This window comes from Diabrotica virgifera, chromosome 10 (assembly GCF_917563875.1).
Source record: "Diabrotica virgifera virgifera chromosome 10, PGI_DIABVI_V3a".
NCBI classification, from domain to species: domain Eukaryota; kingdom Metazoa; phylum Arthropoda; class Insecta; order Coleoptera; family Chrysomelidae; genus Diabrotica; species Diabrotica virgifera.
The window spans coordinates 6,068,580-6,095,307 of NC_065452.1; the positions used below are offsets into that span (position 1 = coordinate 6,068,580).

The window sequence follows — 26,728 nt, forward strand, 5'->3', positions numbered from 1 at the left end:
TCAACTAAGGTCTTACCCACCATCTCTGATCTCGGCATTCTAAATTAGTGACTAAAAGGCTGGCTGCAGCAATAATAATACTTAAAGTTGCTGCTACCGCCTTTTTCCTTTTATATTTGGGTATTTCTGATAGTCTTAGCATTTCGAAATTTACCAAGTTAAATAAACAGAAATAAAGTAATTAAAATAAAAACAAATGTTTATAAGTGAGGTTTAGGGTAAAACTTTCAACATTAATTGCACGCAAGCCGGGTTGCAAGCTGTAAAAAACCATGCAATAGACTTGCATGACAGTCTTGCATGCAAGAAATTGCAGCAAGTTTTCTTGCAAGCTGTAAAGCACCCTTAAGAACAAATTGTAACTATTTCGTGCGTACGATCTGGCGGCCATTTTTATTTATAAACAATTTAGTGTCAATAAATGGCCTTTTTCCTTTCTTTTCAAATCAATGGAAAACATTAAAACATGATTTTCCTAATACAAACATCTTCGACAGAATGGAAAAAGCTTTAAAATGGCGTATTACAAAGTTTGATATACTCATTTATTGTTAATACAATTGCGAAAAAAGGTCGAAATAGCAAAAAAATTAATTTCGCAATAACTATTTTAAAAATAAGTGTACAGCTTTGAAATTTTTGTCAAATGAGGGCTCTAATATAACTTGTATATACGTCACCCTGTGAGCTAAGGGTGGTAGTACTTCAGGTTCTTTTCAATGTTAAGTAGTTAAGGGAGAATGAAACATCTTACCTCGACAAACACCAAGTTTATTCTGATTTCTCATTGTATTTCTCATTTTTGACAATCAATGTGTGTTATTGTTGCAGATACACGGGTTGCTTATTCAGCACCCGTGGCTCAAGGATTAGTACAATTATATTTGTAAAACAATGAATAAATGTTAGTCGATATTACGCAATCTTGACCCAGTTCAATATTGGACATTATTTAATATTAATAATTCATCTTCTGATACTTATAAAAATCTTAATCTCATAATCTTATTCCAGGACAGGGCTCTTGGGTGATAAATACGTGATAAAAATTTCAAAGCGATTCATTCAATTGTTTAAATATTATTCAAAATGTTTATCCCAGAGAGCTTTTTTTGCAATAACATAAGTCAGAAAAAAATGACTTTAGAACCATACTACAGGTGTCCAATGAAAGAGCATAAGTTAAACTTTAAATTTGGTTTAAAAAAAGTAAAAAAATGCATTTATTAGTAATAAATAATTATGCAAAAGTATCGTCAATTCTTCCTTATAAACTTTTTGAATAACTTTTTTCAAAAAAATCTATTTTTTACCATGTTTTAGGCGCACAACTACCAAGTAATGTTATGTATATGATAATTGATGAAAAGTGTAATAAATATATATAATTTGTGATATAAAAAATAAAAAGTTTATTAGGAAAAACTGACCATACTTTTGCATAAATATATGTTACTAATAAATCCATTTTTATTTACTTTTTTTTAAACCAGTTTGAAAATGTGGCTCATGCTCTTTCATTTGATACCTGTCGAATGGTTCTAACATTATTTTTTTCTAACTTATGTTATTGTAAAAAAAAAGCTCTCTGGTATAAACAATTTGAATAAAATTTAAACAATTCAATGAATCGCTTTGAAATTTTTGTCACATATTGAGCACCAAAGAACCCTCATTTGAAAAAAATTTCAAAGCTGTACACTTATTTTTAAAATAGTTATTGCCAAATTAATTTTTTGAAATTTCGACCTTTTTTCGCAATTATATTAATCATAGATGAGCACATTAAACTTTATAATACGCCATTTAAAACTTTTTCCATTCTCTCGAAGACGTTTGTACTCAGAACACCATAAGTCTTATTGTTTTCCATTCATTTGAAAAAAAAAAGGAATAATGACCCGTTTTTTGACACCAAATTGTTTATAAATAAAAATGGCCGCCAGATCCTACGCAGGAAATAGTTATAATTTGTTTTTATAGGTATTACCTGTCGACAAAACGCTTCAGTACCCTGGCTGTTGAAGTGTCATAGAATAGCTATTTGTATAACAAGGGAGGGTAATCATTCAAGGGAGGAAAAGGCACTTTACTCCCATGTTATACATATGGTTTTTCCACCTTCCTCAAATAACAAGTCATTTTTTCATTTTCACTTAATTTATTTATGTAACTACAACAAAATTTATTAGAACTAAATCTAACAAGTAGGTACAATATAACTGTCAACTGTCAAATATAAGTGAAATTATTAATGAAAACATTGTTAAATTAAAATAACAATTTACTGTTTTTTACCATTCTGCAAAATACAGGGTGTTGTATAAATAAACAAAATCAATGGGAAAATCCAAGTAGATGGCTGTATACCATAATTAAAAAAAAAGAATATGTGTACTTTGTACGCACGTAAGAAGTTATACTTCTATTATATGATTTCAACGAAATCAATATACTTTAAACAGTTTCTCTACTACGTTCCAAAAACTTGTATTAAAACAATACCAAAAATTAAAAAAATGAAAGAATAAAACACACACAAACACATTGAAAAATGCCACAAATGATTTCTGAACAATAATAATTGTTGCCAAAAATTTTAATTAAATACGTATTTTTTGAAAAAAATTATATAATAATATACTTACAATCATAAAATCTATAAAAAAAATAAAAAAATGATAAAACTTGCATTGGGCTTGAACCTACTTCCCGTGTATCCCGCCGTACGAGAGTCGAAGCGATTTCAAACTGCACCACCTTCGCGTATACGTCATGTGGGAATATACACAAACTGAACAACTTTTTGACATTTTGTTTATATGAATTTTTATTAGTTTGATTTTTGTCGAATTAAAATACAACAATATTTATAGAGTAAGAAAATGATACATTAGATGAAAATTTGTAGAAAGTTTGTTCGTAATCAGATTATGTAAATTAAAGCATTGCCTACTAGGGGTATAGCATAGCAAGTACTAGGTAAGTACATTATTTTTTTTACATTTTCCAAATAGGTATGAAGATAATTTTTTATTGGAATACAACTGAAACAATTAGAATTACGTACCTGTGGCTTTTCAAAACTATTTAAAAAGTCACTATAATTATAAATTTGATTTTATTTCTGTCCTCACAACAATAAAAACTAATATATTATACAACATTTTTGTTTACCGATAACCTCCATATTGAACAATTATTGACAGATCATTTCAACACCCAATCAGAGCCCGTATAAAGACTAATACCAAACTGTCGGTGTACGCATGTGCGCAGATCAATATAAATTCACCCTCAATCTCAATGGCGCCTAAAGGAGTATAACTTCAAAAATCATACAGAAGTAAAACCTTCGTTTGTACAATGGTATAAAAAAAGTTTATTAAAACCCATTAAAAGTCATCCAAAAGGATTCGCAAAACGTTTTCGATCTAGATCAGATCATCTTCAGTGCGTTCTGCTTAGTACATGAAACTAGCAACCCTATGAAATTGGTAACATCGAGAAATATGGTTTACATCAGTGGTTCTCAAAGTGGGCGATAACGCCCCCTTGTGGGCGCTGGAGGCCTCTAGGGGGGCGGTAAAGGGCACAGAGAAGATTGGGGGGCGTTGAAGCGGTTTACAGGGGCAATGGCTAATTTAATTTTTTACCACAATAATTAATCAGTTTATTAAAATATCAAAAAAAACAACACAATTCTATTACAAAAATTATCTTTAAAGAATACTCAAAAATATCAAAACTGCTTTTTCTAGAAAATATAATAATACTCTAGCTCTCTGAGAGGAAAACCTACCTACTCCTACTGGTTATAATACCGCTTTTTATCGATTCCCCGCCCGCTGCCGAGGCCGAGGCGAGGCCCGCCCGCTGCCTCATATAAAAGCGCACGCCATCCAGTCATGTCATTCGACAATCTGCTCTACTAGGGACCGAACGTCTCAGACGTCAAGGAGCATCGCGTTATTACGAAAACAAGTGAATTTAGTGACGAGATAAAGTGCTGTACGTACAGTGCCTAATTTGCTCAGTAAGAATACTGTGAGTGGTGTCATTAGCAAGTTTTTAATACTCGATTCTTTACTTCGGCATTTTTGAAGACAAAATTATGTCGGAAGCAAAAAAGAAGAAACGGCAGTACAGCGCGGAATATATAAAATATGGATTTATTGAAAATCCTACAAATCCATCTTCGCCTATGTGCCTTCTTTGTCAAAAAACATTTTCGAATGAAGCGATGAAACCCTCAAGGTTGCAAGATCATTTGAATAAAATGCATTCAGATAAAAAAGACAAAAATGTGACTTATTTTCAAGACTTGGAAAAGAAGCACGAAGCTCAGCCAACTGTGTCAAAACTTTTTTCAGCGGCTTCTAAGCAAGACGAGGACGGACTCCGAGCTTCCTACAATATCTCCTTGCTAATTGCTCGAACAGGTAAACCTCACACTATTGGAGAGGATTTAATTTTACCGGCAATAAAAGAAGTAATAACTACTGTGCTCCATAAACCAGCGGCAGATATTATCCGAAAAATTCCTTTGAGCAATAGTTCCTTGCAAAGACGAATTGATGAGATGGCTGAAAACATTGAAGAGTCGTTGTGCAATCATCTGAAGACTTTTAAATTCTCAATTCAGTTAGATGAGTCCACTTAACCAACTGGTGAAGCATTGTTGCTGTCATACGTGAGGTTTATTAAAAATGATAAAATATGTCAAGAAATATTATTTGCCAGAAATTTAGAGACCGATACAAAAGGAGAGACCATATTTAATACACTGGAAAAATTTTGTGATGAGAAAGAAATTCCACTGAAGAATATTATATCAGCTGCTACGGATGGCGCTCCGGCTATGACAGGACGTCACAAAGGCTTCATAGCGTACTTAAAAAATAAAATTCCAGATGTGCTCGCTGTACATTGCGTCGTTCATAGACAACATTTGGTTGCGAGAAATTTGAGTGAGCGTCTCTCTCAATCACTGCAATATATCATCACAGCAGTCAATAAAATCCGAAACAGCTCTTTAAATGACCGATTATTTAATCAGCTTTGTGTTGCTAATGATGAAGATTTCAACCGATTGCTATTTCACATAGAAGTACGTTGGTTATCAAGAGGTAACTGTCTGACTCGATTTTACAATCTGTTTGAGTCTGTGATAGAGTTCTTGGAAAACAAATACAAAGAATTGCACGACAACCTCATCACTTCAAAGAATGATATTGCGTACTTGACAGACCTATATAAATTATTTAATGATGTCAATCTCCAACTTCAAGGTGACGACTCGAATTTGATTAAAACAAAAAATGTCATTGCTGCTTTTGTAGCTAAACTGCTCTTATACAAGAATAATATCGGCAGACGTGAGTTTCACAATTTCCCTAATTTGTCAGCAGTATCCTTCAACAACGACGACTTGCTTGTTTACTGCCAACATTTGGAGAACCTCCACAGGAATTTCACAGAACGATTCCAGGACATTTTAAACTTGGAAATACCGGACTGGGTGTTGGATCCTTTTTCAAATGTCAACACAGCAGGATCACCCCAGCTGGAAGAAGAACTCATAGAACTGTCAACGAACGAGGAAATAAAAATAAAATTCAAAAATGGATACCAAGAATTTTGGCTACAAAGGCTAATCCCGCAATTGTACCCTGGATTGTGGTCCATCGTTCAACTATTTTTGATAGCATTTCCATTATCGTATTTGTGTGAACGTGGATTTAGTGCTGTGACAACGTTGCTAACTAAAAAGAGAAATCGGTTGCAGATTACCAAACGCGGTGACTTACGGCTGTTTTTGAGTAAATTCGAGCCTGATATTAACAAACTTGTTAAAAATCATCAGATTCATCCTTCACATTAGATTAGTTTTAAAATTCAAATTGAAATGTTTGTTTTAATAACATGAATAAAAGTTTTTCTAATATTACAAAATGGTGTTTTAAATTACTCTCATCAGAAAGTCTTATTTTCACATGACACGCATAATTTAATTATTAAAATAATGACTGCGATTGTGATTCTTAAGATGTAGTAAAGTAAAAAAAAATGGGGGGCGCTAGAAAATAATTAATTTTCGATGTGGGCGGCAGACAAAATAAGTTTGAGAACCTATGGTTTACATGATACCTATATAATATTTATAGCGACTCCAAGTCGATGTTAAAAGATTAAATGTGTTAGGAGTGCTCAAAGGGCAATGTGGTTCCCTGCTCGATAAAAACTTGTGGCTCTTGCCAGTTCAATGGACACAGACCAACCTGAAGTTGGCCTGTGTCCATGGTCTCTGTCCATTGAACTGGCAAAAACCACAAGTTTTTATCGAGCAGGGAACCATGTTGGTCTGTGTCCATTGAACTGGCAAAAACCACAAGTTTTTATCGAGCAGGGAACCATGTTGCCCTTTGAGCACTCCTAACACATTTAATCTTTTAACATCGACTTGGAGTCGCTATAAATATTATATAGGTATCATGTAAACCATATTTCTCAATGTTACCAATTTCGTAGGGTTGCTAGTTTCATGTACTAAGGAGAACGCACTGAAGATGATCTGATCTAGATCGAAAACGTTTTGCGAATTCTTTTGGATGACTTTTAATGGTTTTTAATAAACTTTTTTATACCATTGTACAAACGAAGTTTTTACTTCTGTATGATTTTATAAATAAACGTTAAAGTGTATAGATACTTTCGTAATAGAAAATAGATATTGTACAGGGAGTCAATAAGTTATATTTCATAAATGAAATACCATGACGTCACTTTTACTTTTCCTCCCTAGGGATGAAAAGTACAACTTTGCTCCCTACAATCAGGTCCGGAAAAGTATGCTTTCGGTAGAGGTAGGTGGAAAAAAACCTTATTACCCTGGACTACTATTCTATACGTATTTCAACTTAACGATTTGAGCGAGAATTCTTAATCCTGCGTTTTATCTCGAATGTTGCCAATTTAAAGTCCAATTTATCTCGGAAAGTCTGGGGTATTATAAATATAACAATTTACCAAATTGATATCTATCATTCTGTAAAATATGGTAAGTGGAGAATATCTTGATCTCCCTCTGCAGGAATTCATGGCACATTTTTCATTGAGTTAATCGATCCTTCTTTTGTTGTTTTGTAAAATATAATTTTTTTATTTTATTATATCAGTTATTTCATATTGGCATGTGGATGATACTAGCAGTATTATACAGGGTGTTTTATAGTTGTGTATTGAAACATGCAATATTCAAAAAAGCATTAGAAGATGAAGAAGCAGGCATAAAAATAAATGGCCTAGCCATATGTGAAATTAGATATTCTGATGATACAATACTAATACGAGAAAATATTACAGATCTACACAGAATTTTAGATAAGATTGTTGCAACGAGTGAAGAATTTGGTCTGTCACTAAACACAAAGAAAACAAAATACATGGTTATATCAAAGAAAAATTATAGAAACATCAATCTACACGTAAATAATAAGACGATAGAACAAGTTCAGAATTATATTTAGGGACAAATAATAATGAAACAAATGATTATACCAAAGAAATCAGAGTAAGAATAGAAAAGGCTAGAAGTGCATTCAACACCATGAAACAAATATTATGTAGTAGAGACCTCAGCCTAAATCTTAGAAAACGAGTACTAAAGTGTTATGTATTTTCTGTTCTTTTGTATAGTGTGAAGATATGGACTCTTGTCTCAATAGATTGGAGGCATTTGAAATATGGACAAATCGAAGAATGCTGAGAATCTCCTGGACAGACAGAATAGTAAATGAAGATGTACTACGAAGAATAAAGAACGGCAGAGAGATACTGGATTCCATCACAATAAGAAAACTTCAATATTTGGATCATATAACACGTGGTGATAGATATGAACTCCTAAAATTAATAACGTATGGAAAGCTTCAAGGAAGGCGCAGCATTGTTAGAAGGAAAATGTTCTGGCTGAGAAACCTTAGAGAATGGTTTGGATGCAGCTCAACTAAACTCTTTCGGGCTGTAGTGTAAAAAGTTAGAATAGCAATGATGATTGTCAACCTTCGTCACGGAGATGGCAGGTAAAGAAGACAGGGTGTTTCATTAAGAATGCCCAATCACTAAATTATAGATTCTAGACCCCAAAATATTAAGATTTAACCCAAATCAATTAAATAAAATGTTACAGGGTAAATGTTACAGAGTTACAAGGTGTTTAATTAAAAAATTTAAAAACTATTTACTATTTACCTAGTACTTTAAAACTATTCGACATATCCTTATCATACTTGACAGAAAGTGTGGCGACTATACACCCTACGAAATTATGATAAATAAACGTTTCTAGCTATTACCAGGAGAGTACGACAGGGGATAGTGAATGGTTGACCCTTCCCAAATTCTACACCACTGGGGAATTACTATTTTAGACCCTGGACTGGTAGATTTGTATCCATTGTTAGCTTTTCTCTCTTTCTCGAACTGTTCTACCTTCATTTTCACTATCTTTAGTTCCTGTTTCATTTCATCTTTTTTTTTAAGTTGTTGGTTACTTTGTTTGAATTCATTTATTTCTTTTTTTAATTCTCTTAGGTCATTTCTATATTCTCGTTGTTCTTCTTTTATTCCTTTTACCTCCGTTGTTAGTTGTTGTGTTTCATCTGTTAAATATTGCATCATTTTTAAAAGCTGATCTATTTTGTTTTCGTCGCTATTCACCATTTTTATTTTTTTTTTATGTGTTTTTACTCTATATTATAGCAACCGGTAAGCTTTAATTCCCCGGTCGTTCCGTCAGAAGCTCTAGAACTTCTCAAGCAATAATTGAGTATGATTTTAAATATATTAAAAATTCTTTTTTCTTCGAAATATTGTTTATTTAGTTTATTATTAATTGATTGATTTCCTTTCTTGGTTTTTTAAAACTTTTTAGAAAACGGGCAACGTCGCTTTTAATTTGATCAAGACTTGTTCTCTTATCTGTTGTCAAAAGTTACAAACTATTTACCTAGTACTTTAAAACTATTCTACATATCCTTATCATACTTGGCAGAAAGTGTGGCGACTATACACCCTACGTAATTATTAGTCTAGGCGCCAAATAGAGGTCACCGTGTCATTTTCAATTCTGATGAACAAACTCAACGGTTTCTTATGGATTTTTGGCTGCTGATTACGAATTTCGAGGGGGATTTCGATTCGAGTGGTCAAAAAATTGTTATAAACAATTTAATTGTTTATAAATTGTTTATAATGCTCTGGCTCATAAACTAAAAGAAATAGAAAAAAATGTTTCAAATAAAAATTGTTCCTTAATAAAAAACAAAGAAAGAACCGTTTACTAAACTTAAATCCGACAATCAGAACTCAAGATATTGTAAAATTAGTGCACAATGCAAATTTCAAATTGCAAAATAAGTATTTTTCGAAGCTTTATCGATCATAACTCGGCTTCTGCGCATGCAAATGAGCCCTATAAGGTGTCCTTTTAAAGCTTAATTAAGATGCTTCCAAACAAAGTTTGTTAAATTATCTGATCTTCATTTGTTTTAAAGTTATACCCGTTTGAAATTATAATTTTCTCAAAAAAATTAAACATTAATTTGTTTATAAAGGTTTCAAGCAAACTTGAGCTAGAAACATTTATACTTTAATTAACAATAATGATAAAACAACTCAAATGGAACAATTTGAGCTTACGAAAATGTTCGTAAGTTTATTTTTGGCTAAGATGTCGATATTTTAATGGCGCGCTATGAGGCGCAAGATTGGCTCACAGTCAAGTAAGTGTGTATTCTTCGACGCTTTATCGATCGTAACTCGGCTTCTACGCAAGCAAATGAGCCAATATGTGATATCCATATAAAAATGGATCGAGTTCTTTTGCAGCATCATCATTGCATATAAAACGAGAATTTATGATGTGGCGGCATACACACAATAATTGACGGGCCTTGATGATGCTGCAAAAGAACTAGATCCACTTTATATGGATATCATATAGATAATTAGACTCTGAAGCCTCAAAAAGTTTTAGTTTTACTGCCTACAAGAACAGACTTGTACCACCATGTAACTGTTAAAATTTGGCTAAGAACTTATGCAGATGTAAAAAAGCTTATATTCCCTGTATATCTCTATGCAGATTTGCAGATGCATGAAAAAAATGTTTGTAAAAATAGTACTAATAAATAATATCAACCCACTTTTCAGTTATACTTCTGAAATATTAGTCTTTAATGTTTTTTTTTCTCATTTAGTGCAAAAAATAGAAGACAAAGTAAATAGAATGAAAGGTGTTACGAGGTACAGTATGATGATTTAATTATAAGAATTATATGATAAAATTTTATTAGGATCTTCAAAAATGAAAAATGAAGATAACGGTATGTATACATAGAAATTATAATTTGCATCGAGAAGTTAGCGCGTGAACCTTAACGCAATGAGCCGATCTTGCGCCTCATAGCGCGCGCCATTAAAATATCGACATCTTGGCCAAAAATAAACTTATGAACATTTTCATAACCTCAAATTGTTCCTTTTGAGTTTTTCTATCATTATTGTTCATTAAAGTATAAATGTTTATAGCTCAAATTTACTTGAAACCCTTATAAACAAATGAAGGTACAATTTTTTTAAGAAAATTGTAATTTCAAACGGGTATAACTTTAAAACAAATGAAGATCAAGTAATTTAACAAATTTTGTTTGGAAGCCTGTTAATTAAGCTTTAAAGCGACACCTTCTAAGACTCATTTGCATGCGCAGAAGCCGAGTTACGATCGATAAAGCTTCGAAAAATACTTATTTTGCAATTTGCATTGTGCACTAATTTTACAATATCTTGAGTTATAATTGTTAGATTTAAGTTTAGTAAACGGTTTTTTCTTGGTTTTTTATTAAGGAACAAATTTTATTTGAAACATTTTTTTTTCATCTCTTTTAGTTTATGAGCCAGAGCCTTATAAACAATTTATAAACAATTAAATTGTTTATAACACTTTTTTGACCGTTCGGGTCGAAATCCCCCTCGAAATTCGTAATCAGCAGCCAAAAATTCATAAGAAACCGTTGAGTTTGTCCATCAGAATTGAATATGACACGGTGACCCCTCTGGCGCCTAGACTATATGATAAATAAACGTTTCTAGCTATTACCAGGAGAGTACGACAGGGGATAGTAAATGGTTGACCCTTACCAAATTCTACACCACTGGGGAATTACTATTTTAGCGCAATTTTTCAATTCTGCAATACTTTCTTTGTAAAAATTATACTGTTCGTTGGTAACGATAAAGTTGTTAGTTTTCGAGATATTTGAAGTTAAAAATGAAACGGAAAATAACGTTTCATTTTTAACTTTAAATATCTCGAAAACTAATGACTTTATCGTTACCAAAGAAGATTATATTATTTACACAAAAAGTATTGGAGAATGAAAAAATTGCGATAAAATGGTAATTCCGCCAGTGGTGTAGAATTTGGGAATGTCAACCATTCGCTTTCCCCTGTCGTACGCCTCTGGCAATAGATGTAATTTGCATGTCTTAATATTTTAATCATACACAAGCAGTAGAACCAACTTAATATCACAACTGTCAATTATAGACAAATATATCAACAATTTCAGAAACGGCGGAATTCTATCAGCTGATCAACTTTGATATTGATACTTGTTGATACCTGATCAATTAAATAAAAAAAACAGTCTTTTTCAATATTTTTTTATGTTTGTAGCCAGTGTATAAAATTATCATTATCCCTACCATAAACTCAAGTCGTTTAAATATTAAGGGAATATTAACATATTATTTCTCTAGTGAATAAATATGGTATTGTATCTGCTCTCTATCTAGTGGTGGCGGCTCACATTCATATGCATATGTATCTACTAACCCAAATGGTAAAAGTCGAGCAGAAGCAATTTCTAGTATTAGTTTTAAAAGAAATAAGGGGTAGGTACATCAAATTTATATTTTTCTACTTTTTAATTTGTATATTACCATTATAATGTTGCGACTTTATACATATAAGACTAAGAAGTGGAATACTACAGTTCAAAACATATAGACGAAAATCTCGGTTTAAGGCCAGTCGATGGAAAATTAAAAAAGAAAATATTACTATTATACACATAGTTTCACAAGTTATGCATGACCCCTCGTATTCACGATTTTTACACTTTTATAAATTATCGCATATTTATCTCATGTTTAATCAACATTATCATCAGTAGCTCGACAACCCTTTTTGAGTCCTGGCCTGTTCTAGGATTTTCCTCCATTCTGTTCTGTTCCTTGCTTTGTTCTTCCAGTGGGTAATCTCAAGTGTTTTCAGATCTTGTTCCACTTGTTCCATGTATCTAAGTTTGGGTCTTCCCTTTGACCTTCTCCCTACTGGTACTTGCCCCATTATATGTTTTGGTGTTTCGGTCTCCAACATCCGTTCAACATGGCCCATCCAGCGCAGACGTCCGATCTTTATGGATGTTATGACGTCGGGTTCGTTGTATGCTGCGTATAGTTCAAAATTATATCTTCTGCGCCATACGTCATTTTCTTTCACCCCCTTATATATGTGTCTGAGGATTTTTCGTTCAAACGTACCTAATAAGTTCTCATCGCTTTTCGACAGTGTCCATGTCTCTGATCCATATATAAGGACCGGTTTTATCAGGGATTTGTATATTTTGCATTTGGTTTTTCTCGTGATGTTGTTAGATCTTAGATGTTTAATTAGTCCATTATATGTTTTATTAGCAATATGTATTCTTCTCTTGACTTCTTCGCTGACATTGTTATCTGCGGTGACTAGTGAACCTAGATATGTAAAAATTTTTACGCTTTCGATGTTATAGTCTCCTATTGTCAGATTCTGTAGGTTTCTTTGGCCTGTCGATTTGCTGGCCTTCATGTATTTGATTTTTATTTCATTAATATTTAGGCCACTGTTTTGTGCCGCTCTTTCTATCGCATTAAATGCTTCTATCATTTCTCTTTTGCTTCTAGCTATGATATCAACATCATCTTCAAATGCCAATACTTGTACACTTTTTGTTATTATTGTTCCTCTGGTGTTGACTTTTGACTCTGTAATTATTTTCTCTAATGTGATGTTGAATAGAATACAGGATAGGGCATCTCCCTGTCGTAGGCCCGTTCTAACATGTATTGCATCTGTTAGTGCGTTTTGAATTCGAATTTAGCTCTGTACTTTAAGTGTTTCTTTTACCATATCAATAGCATGTTTAATAGGCATTTTTAATATAAAATACACCTTTTTGATTTTTTATTTTATTTAAATAGGTACCCATTTAATTGATATGGTTGTGCCAAGGTGTAAACATTTGAAAAATTGATTTTGGTAAAATTTGTGGAAACGTGATTTATAATTAATCGTAATTTAATCTATGAGTTGAAGAATTACCGCTTTAATTGGAAAAGGCCATTCACTGCGGTTCGCGGCGGAAAGAGTAAGAGTGTTTCACTGAGTGATATCTCACGGATATGGAATAGGTCTCTGAAGTCAAATTCGATACAGAATAGAAATCGCTCTAGTAGACCCCGAGTTACCAATGAGCAACAGAATATATATGTCAGGAGTTCCATTTGAAGAAATTCTTCTATGTCTATACCAGCCCCCCAAAGAGAGTTCAGGTATGCAGGGCCTATTTTACCACTAGGCACGTGAGGCACCTGCCTCGGGCCCGTATTTGAATGGGCCCGGAAAGATTACCAAACAAAACATGTTTATTACAATAACAAAACAAATTTTCAAAATTTTTTCATTTTACGAACAGGCAGTGATAAATGATAACCATAAGAATTATAATTAAGTGGATAGGCGCAAGCTTTCGGCTTCAATGCTCTTTAAATGCATTAATTTTTTCGAATCCTCAAAAAACTAATTAATATTTTAAAAAAATTTAGCCGCAGAATGAAAGATTACATTATTACCAAGGGCCGAATGACCCTTAGAATAAATAAAAAGTTTCTTTTGAATAAGATACGTATTTAAAATTAAAAATCACACTAAATTTTCTTTTTTTCACCCCTGTAACTTATTAAAATAAGCATTATCGAAGATTTCAGGGACTTTCGGCCCTCGGTAGTAACGTAATCTTTCATTCCGCGTTTAAATTTTTTTAAAAATACTTTTATTAGTTTTCTCAGGCTTCGAAAAAAACGAATGCATTTAAATAACATTGAAGCCGAAAGTTTGTGCCTATCCCCTTAAACAATGTTTAATTGTTTAAATATAAATTTTATTTATTGTCAATAAAAATTTTATTTTATTGTGCAACTATATTTCAATTAAATAATTAATACATTTAAAAAATATATTATCGATGGGTTGTTGACAAAACATCATATCCGATAAAACGCACATTTTACAGGGGACGACTTTTTCTTCTACCGACTTTTTGGTTAATATAATTAAAATTTTGAAACTATGATAAATTAGTACAGAAAAAAAATATTAATTTAAGAAAAAAACTGTAATAGGTATAACATTCTTTTATTAAATTATGTAACATACGATACTTTGTTAGACCTTGTCTGTGTAAATTTTAGTTGAAGGTTGTCGCTTAAGATAAACATACGATAGTTTCAAGGTATCAATCTATAAATTAATATTCATAAATAACTAAGTATCTTAACAGAAAAAATATTATTAATAATAAAAATCGACAAATAAAAATAAAATTTAATACGTATATTAATCTGTGATACTCTGTGACGCTGTGCTAAATAATGTTATTGTTGTTCTGAAGCTATTTTCTTGTGGCATTTTTATAATCAAGTATATTCAAATGGGAAATAAGCCACAATTTTACCTAAAAATGATTTTATTAACGTTTCGACGCCCAAGTCGGGTGTCGTTGTCAAAATACAAAATAATACTAAATAAACAAAAATGTTGTTGCTTAGTAAAAAATTCTTCTAATAATTTATTTAATCTGACTCATTTATATCGGCAATTCAGACACGTATACATTTTAAAGTAGACGACTTTAAAATGATATTGCCAATATTGATGAGTTGCGTTCCTGGGACGACTTTACTAAAAGATAGTTGATTCGATTACATGAAATCAATCCCAACTCAAGAATATCCGCCACAAAAAATCATAGCATGTGATCTGTCTTTAAAAAGACAACCAAATGCAACGGTGGCACTGAAATTCTCGCGTTAGAGATTCCATAGTAAATCACGAGGGAAAACCAGGAAAAACCTGGTGATACTATCCCGACATCGTAAGTATTTGGGTTTACATTTAGTTTACTCTCAAAACTAATACCAAATTCTGACTTGATATTTTAAATTTTAAATAATACTAAAATACTAAATATGTACTCGATATGTTACTGATTTACTAATTGTGGTATTTTCTTTCTATTGACTTCCTCCTTTAATATGGGTAACCACATCCTACTGCATTCTACCGAGGAATTTGCGACACAATTGGTTTCATTTAGCATAATTAGAGCCGCTTCTTTGATTTGTCTCTTTTTACTATCTGCTTCTTTTAGGACTATACTTGAATCTCTCCACTGAACTCTATGTTCATTATCCCATGCGTGTTGACATATTTGAGATCTATCAAATTCTCTATTTTTTATATAATACTGATGTTCATTTACTCTAACGTCTAATGGTCTTGACGTTTCACCTATATAAAATTGTTCGCATTCACAAGGTATTTTATAAATACAATTTTTTGTTCTTTCTTGTTCACTGTTGGGTTTAGTTTTAGATAGAATAGATCTCAATGTGTTTGTTGTTTTGAATGTTGTTGATATGTTGAATTTATTTCCTATTGTTTTAAGTTTCTCGGATAGTCCTTTTACATATGGTATTGATATTTTCCTCGTATTATTTCTTGTGAATATTGTAGGATCCCGTTCTAAGTTGTTCTGTTCCATTCGATCCAATCTTGACAATTCCTTATTTATAAACGATATGGGATAATCATTTTTTAATAAAACAGATGTTGTTTTTCTTCTAAAAATGAATTTTCGTTAGAACAAGTAATTTTGGCTCTATCATATAAGGATTGAATGATTCCCTTTTTAACGTTGATGTTATGATTTGATTTGTAATTGAGATATCTGTTGGTGTGTGTTGGTTTTCTATACACTTGAGTCTCATATCCAGTATCCTTCTTTGACACCAAAACATCGAGGAAAGGTAGGGTGTTATTGTATTCCTTTTCCATTGTAAACTTTATTGTCTCTTCTTGATCGTTTATAATATTCAGGAACGTATCCAACAATTCCGATCTATGAGGCCATATGGAAAACACATCATCTACATATCTCCACCATACTGTGGGTTTTAAATTTTGTTTAGAAATGATATTAGTTTCGAAATCCTCCATAAATATATTAGCCAATAATGGAGATAAAGAAGAGCCCATTGCGAGACCAAAATTTTGTTTATAGAATTCATTATTTAGTTGAAAATAGGTATTATTAGTACATAATGTCAATAACTCCATTATAGCTGATACATTTAGTCTTGTCCTAGTTGTTAATGTATTATCATTTTCTAATTTCGTTTTGATTATGTTTAAAGTTTTATCTAATGGCACATTTGTAAATAAACTGTTTATGTCAAAATATCATCTATATATCATGGCAACTCATCAATATTGGCAATATCATTTTAAAGTCGTCTACTTTAAAATGTATAATACGTGTCTGAATTGCCGATATAAATGAGACAGATTAAATAAATTATTAGAAGAATTTTTTACTAAGCAACAACATTTTTGTTTATTTAGTATTATTTTGTATTTTGACAACGACACCCGACTTGGGCGTCGAAACGTTAATAAAATCATTTTTAGGTAAAATTGTGGCTTATTTCCCATTTGAATATACTTGAAAATAATGTTATATTCAAAAAAATCTCAAAAATTTAATTAAAATGATACAACGTCCCAAAAAATGTAATTTTTGAAAACTTCGTAGTTTTACAGAATTACTACCACTTTAAGAGGTTATTACTCAAGTTTGGACAGATATTACAATTTTCTAGGTGTTTTTTAAATCTTAAGATGTAATCTTTAAAATGCACTAAACTATTTTGATTTAAACATGAAATAAACAACTTCTTTTTGAGAAAATTAAGAATGATAAAAAAATATAATACAGTAACCCAAAAATATCAATTAAAAAACGTTTGTACAAAGTCCTTTTCTGTACAACTTACCTAAAATACATTTAATAACACGCTAAAAAAATTATAAATGTAATTTTTTGAGCTCTTATACAGTATGTCTGCGTAACTTGAAACCAACTGATAACTTTTTATTATCAAATTTAAAAAAAAAACTATCAGATATTAAATGGACATCGCACACATCTTATGGAAAATATAATGTCACTCAAATTCAATAAAATTTATACGAATAGATTCGTTTTAAATTAACGGTCAAATCTTATCATTGCGCCAACTCTATATTTTCAATAATAAGAGCAGAAATTGATATAAACAAATCTGAAATCAAATGGGTACGTACATAAGTTAGAGAGAGAAAAAATATTTTAAAATACCCAAATTGTAGGTACTCCATAAATCAGCGGATTAGTTTCACTAATCCGCTTAGGCCCAGCGGGGTTTAAGCTCTTTTAAATAGCACCCAGAGCAATAGTGATTGTAACTGACACTTTTACTGACTCCAAAAATGTGATTTCGATAAACTTTAATTGCAATTTGCGCCGTAATTAATCATAATTAAGAGTTGGCGCAATGATAAGATTTGACCGTTAATTTAAAACGAATCTATTCGTATAAATTTTATTGAATTTGAGTGACATTATATTTTCCATAAGATGTGTGCGATGTCCGATTAATTTCATACGAGGTATGTCAAAAAATATGAATCTTGTTCAAGAGTAAAGTAGCTTTATATTTCACAATATCGAAAATTGTTAATAAAAAAGTTGTTTGGAATTAAAAACTATGTTTTAATATTCGTTCTATATTGACTTACCTACATTTGTTTCAGGTTTCAGTGAACTTACTACAAGTTGATATATTTTAGTTGCAAATGTAATATTTATAATATTTGCACAAGAACAACTAAAAAACATAGATAACACTACCAAATTAGTAAATTAGACTTAAAATTCTATTAAAAAGACAATAAACCATAAAAGAACTATTAAAAACTTACCGCATCTATTGAATAAGATGGTCTATCAAAACTCCCACTATTTTCGTTTTAAATTGTTCTAGCGAAATAAAATTTGCGCTGAGTTCTAATACATTTAAGATATTACTGAGTAATCCTAACGGTCATTTTGGTCATTTAATCTTATCCTAAGCGGCAAAATATGCAAACGTAACCGACAATATTTATGGCGTTTACTATCATCTGTCGGTAGGTACTACCTTGCCGTTTACGATACCAAAGGCACAAAATGAGGTTGAAATGCGGCGGTTACGATAAAAACTAAATTCAATTTTAGACACTTAGGATGTTATTATGGGAAAAATAATTTTGAATCAGCTGTAAAATATCGTAAGAAACCATTTAAGATAAAAATCCCATTTTCGGAAAATTGATGCTTACGATGTTTTGTCAAAAACCCGTCGTTATTATTATTAAATTATATTTAGGGGCCCGAAAATTCTGTAGTGCCTTGGGCCTGATTTGAAATAAAATAGGCTCTGCAGGTATGCCGGAGGAATCAGAGTATCGTTGACTACAATAAGAATAGTCCACAGTGCATCGTCCTTTTTGGAAGATGATTACTTCTTCTTCTTCTTGTCTTTTTCAGATGATTACAAAAATCTTAAAAATGGTCTTAACTACTTCGTTTGAGCGAGTCTACCACTTTCTAAAAAATTTCAGAATGCAGGTTGGACGCGTTTCCGCGTCCCAGTCATTAACATATTTACGTTGTCGGACTAACGAAACGCGGCTATAAACTTGTTGGACAAGAGATCGACAATCTTTATTAATTAAATATAAGTACTTTCAATTGAAAATTAGGAGTTTTGTTGTAACAACAAAACCACTGAGCTAGAGTGACTACGATTTTGTTATTACAAAACTCTTAATTTTCAATTTAAAGTACTAATATTTAATTAATAAAGATTGTCGATCTTTTGTCCGACAACGTAAATATGTTAATGACGCGGGACGCGGAAACGCGTCCAACCAGCGCTCTAAAACTTTTCAGAAAGTGGTAGACTCACTTAAACAAAGCAGTTAAGACCATTTTTGAGACTTTTGTAATCATCTTCCAAAAAGAACGATGTGCTGTGGACTAAACAAAGAATTTTACAATCAGGAGTCATCTACCAATAAGAGTTCCTCAGCTACAACCTAGACATGTTTCCACCGCCTCAAATGAGCTCAAGTTTTGGAATTTTGTGCTTTTTCAGAAGAGACCGAAATATGTTTAAATAGTGATAGTCGGCTAATCCGTGTTTTGCGAGAACCAGCAAAAACTGCACAACTAGTACTTCCTGTCGCTGGTGGCAATGTTATTTGTTGGACAGGTATTATGGCAGGTGGTTATTGATGAGTATTTAACAGCACAAAGGTATATCACACGAGTTTTAGAACCTCATGTCAGATTATGGAGAAGAGCTTTGAGTAAAAATTTTGTATTTATGGATGATAACCATAGATATAACAACCTGTAGATTAGGCTAGCTATGGGCTGCTCTGTGCATCGAGGTGTAACGCCGATATCTAGGATGCCATTGGTCAATATTCATTTTGAGTGGTCTAGCCATCTTTGTCCGTCATATGAGCGGTATCGCTTAGTAAAAAGAGATAGATAGACCACTGATCGACTGCCTTGTCTACGGTTAACATGTCTTATAGAACGCCCGCCCACATAGAACTCAAGCGGTTAATCACTATATTTTGAGACAGAAAGTATTCTGGCCTGGATTTTTGTTGTGATTAGTGTGTGGGTTGTTCCAATGTAGTAAATAAGTATTGATTATTTTTTGAAATGAGTATTTAGTTACATGTACTCTTTAATAATTTATTATTAAAAGTTGATAATACCTGATTTTTAATCTGCGATTCTAAAAAATTTCAATTTATTTAATTTCAAAATTAAAGTCGGTAAATTTTCTACGAAAAAAAACTAAAGCCGACCTTTAAACTCAGTTTTCGTGCTCTTTTCAAATATGCAAACGGTTTTTGAAAATTTTAATAAAGGTACAGGGTGTTGTTTCAAGGTCACAATGAATTTATATTTTTTTATTCCGGACTTAGATTTTTATTAGTAGTTGGGTGGTTTCGTTTCTAAATGAGACATATGTGTACCAAGTATCAAAAAAATACAAGGTGGTCCTAAAGTTATGGGTCCAGAAAGAAATGTGCAAAATCGATAAAACACCCTCGGTTATAAAAATCGGTGAGGCAATAAATGTAGTTATCTAGAACCGCCTCATTGACCTTGTGTCGGAATACTTCCAACACATATTTTCTTTTTCTGTTACATTATTCGTTACTCGTTATTAATTATCGCCACGTTATTAAAACACGCATCTTTTCACGTTACTATGTTATTTTATTTAAAAAACAATTCGACAATTCTCAAAATTATTTTCTTTTTAAAACATAAAAAAAAATTACTCTCGATAAAAAATTAGTTATTTAGCGCTTGTTCAAGATTTAAAGAATATAAATAATGGTGTATTAATTCCAGTTAGATATTCCAACTAACTGAACCAGAAATCGAAGGAAAAATTGTATGTACTATTAAATTTATACTTTGTGTAATAAAGATTGAAATAAGACTCGCGTTACTGTGTAAAATAGCTACAACCTCAGAGTAAGGAAGACGGTAATAAGTACTCCATTCCTTTACAGACTACAGACCTCTATTCACCATTCAAGTATTTCCGTTTCCAAATGAAACACCCTGTATAAAGATTATAAAAACATTAATTTATTTTTATAGAAATTTAGCCAATCGGCCCTCCATCTTAACTATGCTGGATTCGCCGCTGAGAGTAGTTGCTGAGAATAGGGCTTTTCATTCACAGTCATTTGTTTCGAGCTTCTGTCATGTGTCACATAATATTAATATATCTACGTCATACGTTATTGGTATATATCAATGATACAAACCAAAGACGTATGACGTAGATATATTAATATTATGTGACACATGACAGAAGCTCGAAACAAATGACAATCGATGAAAAGCCCTATAGTAATAGCGAACATTTTGACTGATTCATATCTCTTGAAACTATGTGTATAAATAAATTACACCAGGGAAATAAGTCAAAAATATACCATGTTCGGGACACTTGAGCAGCCAGGTTGCAAATGGGTTTTTTGGGTACTATATACCTAATACATTATAAATACAAAAATGCCCGTCACAGTTCGGACGAGAAATTTAGGTATGTATTAACAAATAAGGGTCAAAAATGAGAGTTTTTTCGTTTAAATCGCTACAGGTAAAAATAGGGTACTTAAATATCTTATTTATAATATTTTTCTTTTAGTATATGAGCCAAGGTTTAAAATAGCGCTTTTTGAATTTTGGTCCGATTATTTGTTGCTTCGGATATTGCAACATAAATCTAAAATTACGAAAATAAAAAAATTGCTGTAACTTTTGCGAAAATGGATTTAGGAATTTCATATTGCATGAAAAGTTGAGTCAAATAGTCCATACAATGCTTAAAAAATTTTAAGACGATGCGTCAATTAGTTTAAATTTTATTCAAATTGTTTATCCCAAAAAGTTTTTTTTCGCAATGTTATTGTTCAGAAAATAATAATGATAGAGCAATTCTGTGAAAACAACATGAAAGAAGAATAGTCATATTTTCAAAGCATTTTAAAAAATCATTAAAAAGTCATTTTTATCACTCAGAAAACATTTTATTAAAATAGAGTCATTTTTGGCTTAAAAACAATTTGAATAACTTTGTTAATATTAACTGTAGGCTAAACCTACAATGGAATTTGAAAACTGGTATTTTTATACGAATTTTCAAAGAAAAACTTTTCGCCTAGGTTAATTACGGTGAAAGTTAGCCACTTTTTGCGGCTACTTTGTTTATAACAATTAAGCAACCTAACTAGAGCCATTTTGAAGTTGAAGATATATAGGTTATGTGTAAAAGTTTGAGTAAACTTTGAACCTCAACAGAGTGGTTAATATAGCTTTAAAAATGGCGTCCGAACGAAATTAATTCGTGGTCGGTGGAGGGGAATTACTAAAATACGTGCACTCAAAAAATGAAACTGATTTTGCAAACATATGCTGCGATTAATATCGCTGGAACTTGTTGATGGATTTTGATCATAATTTTTTTAATTTGTATGTACTCGTAGTCTTATAGAGTACGTTATGTACACACAACCCCAACTAACATTACAAAACGTTAGGGGGAATTCCCCTTATCATTCAGGAATATGAAAAATAGATTACGAGCGATTCTAAGACCTACCGAATATACATATATAATTTCATAAAAATCGGTCAAGCAGTCTCGGAAGAGTATGGAAACTAACACTGTGACAGGAGAAATTTATAGATGTAAATATATAGATGGCTATTAACAAATAGGGGTTGGTGATGGAAGAGTGAAAATTAAGGGTAGTCCGTATTTTTTAATTCTTCATCATATAAAATTAAGGTAGATAATGTCGTCCAAAAAAATAAAAAAAAAATGTCAGGGGCAACCCCTCTTATAACTTATGTGTATAAAAAATAGATTAAAACCTCTTCAACGTCCTACAGGATAAACGTGTAAAATTTTATAAAAATCGGCCAAGCCGTTTAGGAGTAGTATGGTAACTAACACTGTTACAGGAGAATTTTATGTATATAGAAGTAACTGCGAATTAAATAATAAAAGTGGCTAACTTTGAACCTAATTAACCTAGGCAAAAAGTTGTTTTTCTGAAAATTCGTATAAAAATACCAGCTTTTGAAATCCTAAAGTAGATTTACTCTATAGTCAATATTAACAAAGGTATTCAAATTGTTTAGAATCCAAAAATGACTCTATTTTACTTAACTTTTTTCGGAGTGATAAAAACGACTTTTTAATGACTTTTTTCAATACTTTAAAAATATAACTATTATTCTTGCATGTGGTTTCCACAGAATTGCTATGTCGTTATTATTTTCTGAACAATAACATTGCGAAAAAAAGCTCTTTGCGATAAACAAATTGAATAAAATTTAAACTAATTGACGAATCGTCTTAAAATTTTTGTGCATTATATGGAATGTTTGACTCAACTTTTCGTGCAATATGAACGTCTTAAGGCCATTTTCGCAAAAGTTATAGCACATTTTTTATTTTTGAAATGTTAGTCTTATTTTGCACTTTCCGAAACAAAAAATGATCGGACCAAAATTCAAAAAGTGCCATTTTAAACCTTGGCTCATCTTTAAAAAGAAAAATATTATAAATAAAATATTTAATTACCTTATTTTTACCTGTAGCGATTTAAACGAAAAAACTTCCATTTTTGACCCTTATTTGTTAATAACTAAGTTTCTCGTCGGAACTGTGACGGGCATTTTTGTATTTATAATGTATTATGTATATAGTATTCAAAAAATCCATTTGCAAGCTGGCTGCTTAAGTGTCCCGACAAAAACCTTAATTCTCTGGACTAAATGTTAAACCGAGTTTTGCTTATGATTAAAACAACGGGTACGGGTATTACGCATTAATTTTATATATTCGATATTCCCATGTACTAATGAAGCGGCGATAGTTACTCAATTATTATGCCAAATAAATAATTGTTTCATTACAATTACACATTAATGCACTTTGTTTAACTAACTGACAATTTAATTATCAGATACTGGCATATTATATAACTTTGTTAGTGTAATGAACTCAAATAGGTCCATCATTATTTGGACATCTGGGATATTAAAGCACCCTAATGTGTCTGTGTAGATTTTGGCGTTCGATCCGACCATCACTTGTGACATCGTTGCCGTATCCTCTATTTTTTCATATTATCACGTTACAATTTTTGTGATATTATACACGAGCGTGACACCCTCAAAAAAGCGCTTAGTTTTCGAGATACTGACCACAGAGGGATGAATGGCTAATTTTATTCATACTTTATATTTTCGAGGGTGCTGAAAACGAAAATGAAGTTTATTTTGAATTTTATGTGGGGGAACATTGTCAAAATCGCAATTTTAACCTAAAAATAAAAAAAAAAGAAATCACGTTTTTTTGCGTTTACCTCGCTACAACTCTGTTCCATTTTAATATTTTTTTCTGAAATTTTTACACTATATAGCTGTAACCTTTCTGAAGACAAAGGTATCTGCCTTAAGTTTTTATTCTTATCATGATAAAGGTTATGAATTTTTCAAAGAAAAAGGTGCGGATTTGTGCATTGCAAAGTTTAATCGCAAAAGTTGTGTGACGAAGTTTAAAATTTAGCTTCTCAATCACATTTATTTTAAATTAAAGAGTACAAAGAAGTTTTCTGGTAAGTTTTAGATCAAACTGTTTTATAGAAAATAAATAGTGCAACTTTTAATGTCAACATTAGAAATCCCCAATATAACGCTTATTTTTTGAGGGACAGACAATCTAGGTCTAATTTCTCACATTTAGTACTATCCTTGAAATATAAGCTTTCATTTGACACCTCATTTGTCATTTTACCTAGTATAATGACGGAGAAGTAAACGTTATTATTCTATTATTCTTGTAGGTACATTTAACATTGATTGAAATTATGAAAGAAATATATAGAAAACAGCATGGCAACACTGCGACCCACAAACATAAAAATTCAGCCACATTCAGCTGTGCGTTACATAGGGTGCTTTATTACCCAAGATGTCCCATTATTTTAACAAGTATTCTTTGGCCCTTATAAGCGCAATAATATTTTCATTTACAATAAACTTGGTAGGAAAATCATTACCTACATCTTATTCTGATAAATTAGCTTTTATCAAACTTACAAACTTTAGCATTTGTAAAAAATCGTCTTAATGCTACGATAAGCAAGTTGAAATTTTCTTCTTTTGAAATTGGCATTAATAGCTTTGAAATACAAGTTCTGGATTTAAGAACGGGGAGGTATGGCACTCTAAATTCGAACATCTTTGTGTTGAATTGGAAATATTGGAGACCAAAATGTTCACAACCCAAGTGGTCTGCTTTGAAGGACCTGGAGAAGGAAGGATAATTTTCAACTCTTGGAATAGTATTCCTGATTCTTATGATCAGCTGAAAAAGCCCACGTTTGTTGTTCTCTCCCTTTTCGGTTATATCTCTCTCTCTCCTGTCGTTTCCCCATTACTGAGGATCGTGATTTCTTCCAATATTCCTAACAATGTTTCTCCATTGGTCTCTATCTTCAGCTGCTCTAAGAGCTTCGCAGAATGAGTTTCCAGCTGAATGCTTTATTTGGTCAGACCATCTAGTTGGTGATCGTCCTCTTGATCTTCTCCCCGGAACGTTTCCAGAAACAATTAATCTCTCCAAACTGTCGTCACCTCTGCGAACCACGTGACCAAAGAATTGTAGAATTCGTTGCAGACATATTGTGGACAGCCTTTTTTTAATATTGAGTTGGTTTAGAATGGAAACGTTTGTCCTATGAGCTGTCCAAGGTATGCGCAGCATTCTTCTCCAGCACCACATATCAAAGGCATCAATTTTTTGGCGCTCGCATGCGCGAAGAATCCAAGTTTCTGCTCCGTATAGAAATATTGAGAATACAAGGGCATTTACCAGTCTCATCTTGATATTTTGAAAGAGAGATCTGTCTTTCCAAAGTTTAGTTAGGCGACTCATCGCATTTTTTGCCATACCAATACGTCTCCGAACTTCTGCTTCACAGTTACCATCGTTAGTTATACTAGACCCGAGATAGACAAAGGTGTTTACTATCTGGTATTCCTGTAATATGTTAGTCAGTTGAATAGTGTCAAATCTGTCGACCACCATTATTTTTGTCTTAGCTTTATTGATTTTCAGACCAACTTTATTGCTTTCGTACTCAACTTTTCGCAGAGGATCAAACATTTCTTGCTCATTTGCTGCTATAAGTGTAGTGTTATCAGCAAATCTTAAATTGGAGATTTTTCTACCGGCTACTGTTACTCCACCGTCCCATCCTTCTAAAACCATCCTCATGGCATGTTCACCATAAATGTTAAATAAGTCAGGTGACAACACGCATCCTTGTCTAACACCTGTCTCGGTCTTGAATTGGTTTGAGAACTTCTGATCTAGTTGTACTGTCGCTATATTAGACTGGTACAGATTTTTAATAAGTGTCACCAGGTGCATTGGTGCGCCCATTTCTATTAAAATTGACCACAGATTTATCCAGCTTACACAATCAAATGCCTTTTGTTAGTCAACGAAGCATATAATCATAGGTACTTGAAATTCTCTAGACTTTTCAATGAGTTGTCTCAGGTTCAGGATTTGTTTCCTTGTACCTTTACCCTTTACAAACCCCGCTGGTTCCTGAGGTATTTGGTAATGTAGATAGGTTTTTAATCTGTTTTTTATGATATGCAACAAGATTTTACTAGCATGTGTTATTAGTGACAGTGTGCGGTAGTTTTCACATCTGGTAGTAGTTCCTTTTTTGTGTAGTGGGATATAAATTGAGGTACACCAATCAGATGGCCATTTACCTGAATTCCAAACAGCGACACAGATAGAATGGATGATATGTAATCCTTTGTCACCTAGTAACTGTAGT

General features: G+C 32.1%; 1 protein-coding gene across 2 annotated transcripts in view; it reads left to right on the top strand.

Moving 5' to 3' along the window:
- The window catches only part of LOC114333962 (keratin, type I cytoskeletal 9), a 102,801-nt gene that overhangs the window by 61,441 nt on the left and 14,632 nt on the right, over positions 1-26,728 (top strand). The window contains exon 3 of one of the 2 annotated variants that reach the window (XM_028283962.2): positions 11,860-11,958. The exons of the other annotated variant lie outside the window; for it this stretch is intronic. Coding sequence (XP_028139763.1) covers positions 11,860-11,958 — 99 coding nt within the window. The remainder of the gene's footprint in view (positions 1-11,859; positions 11,959-26,728) is intronic. 2 annotated transcript variants of the gene reach the window in all.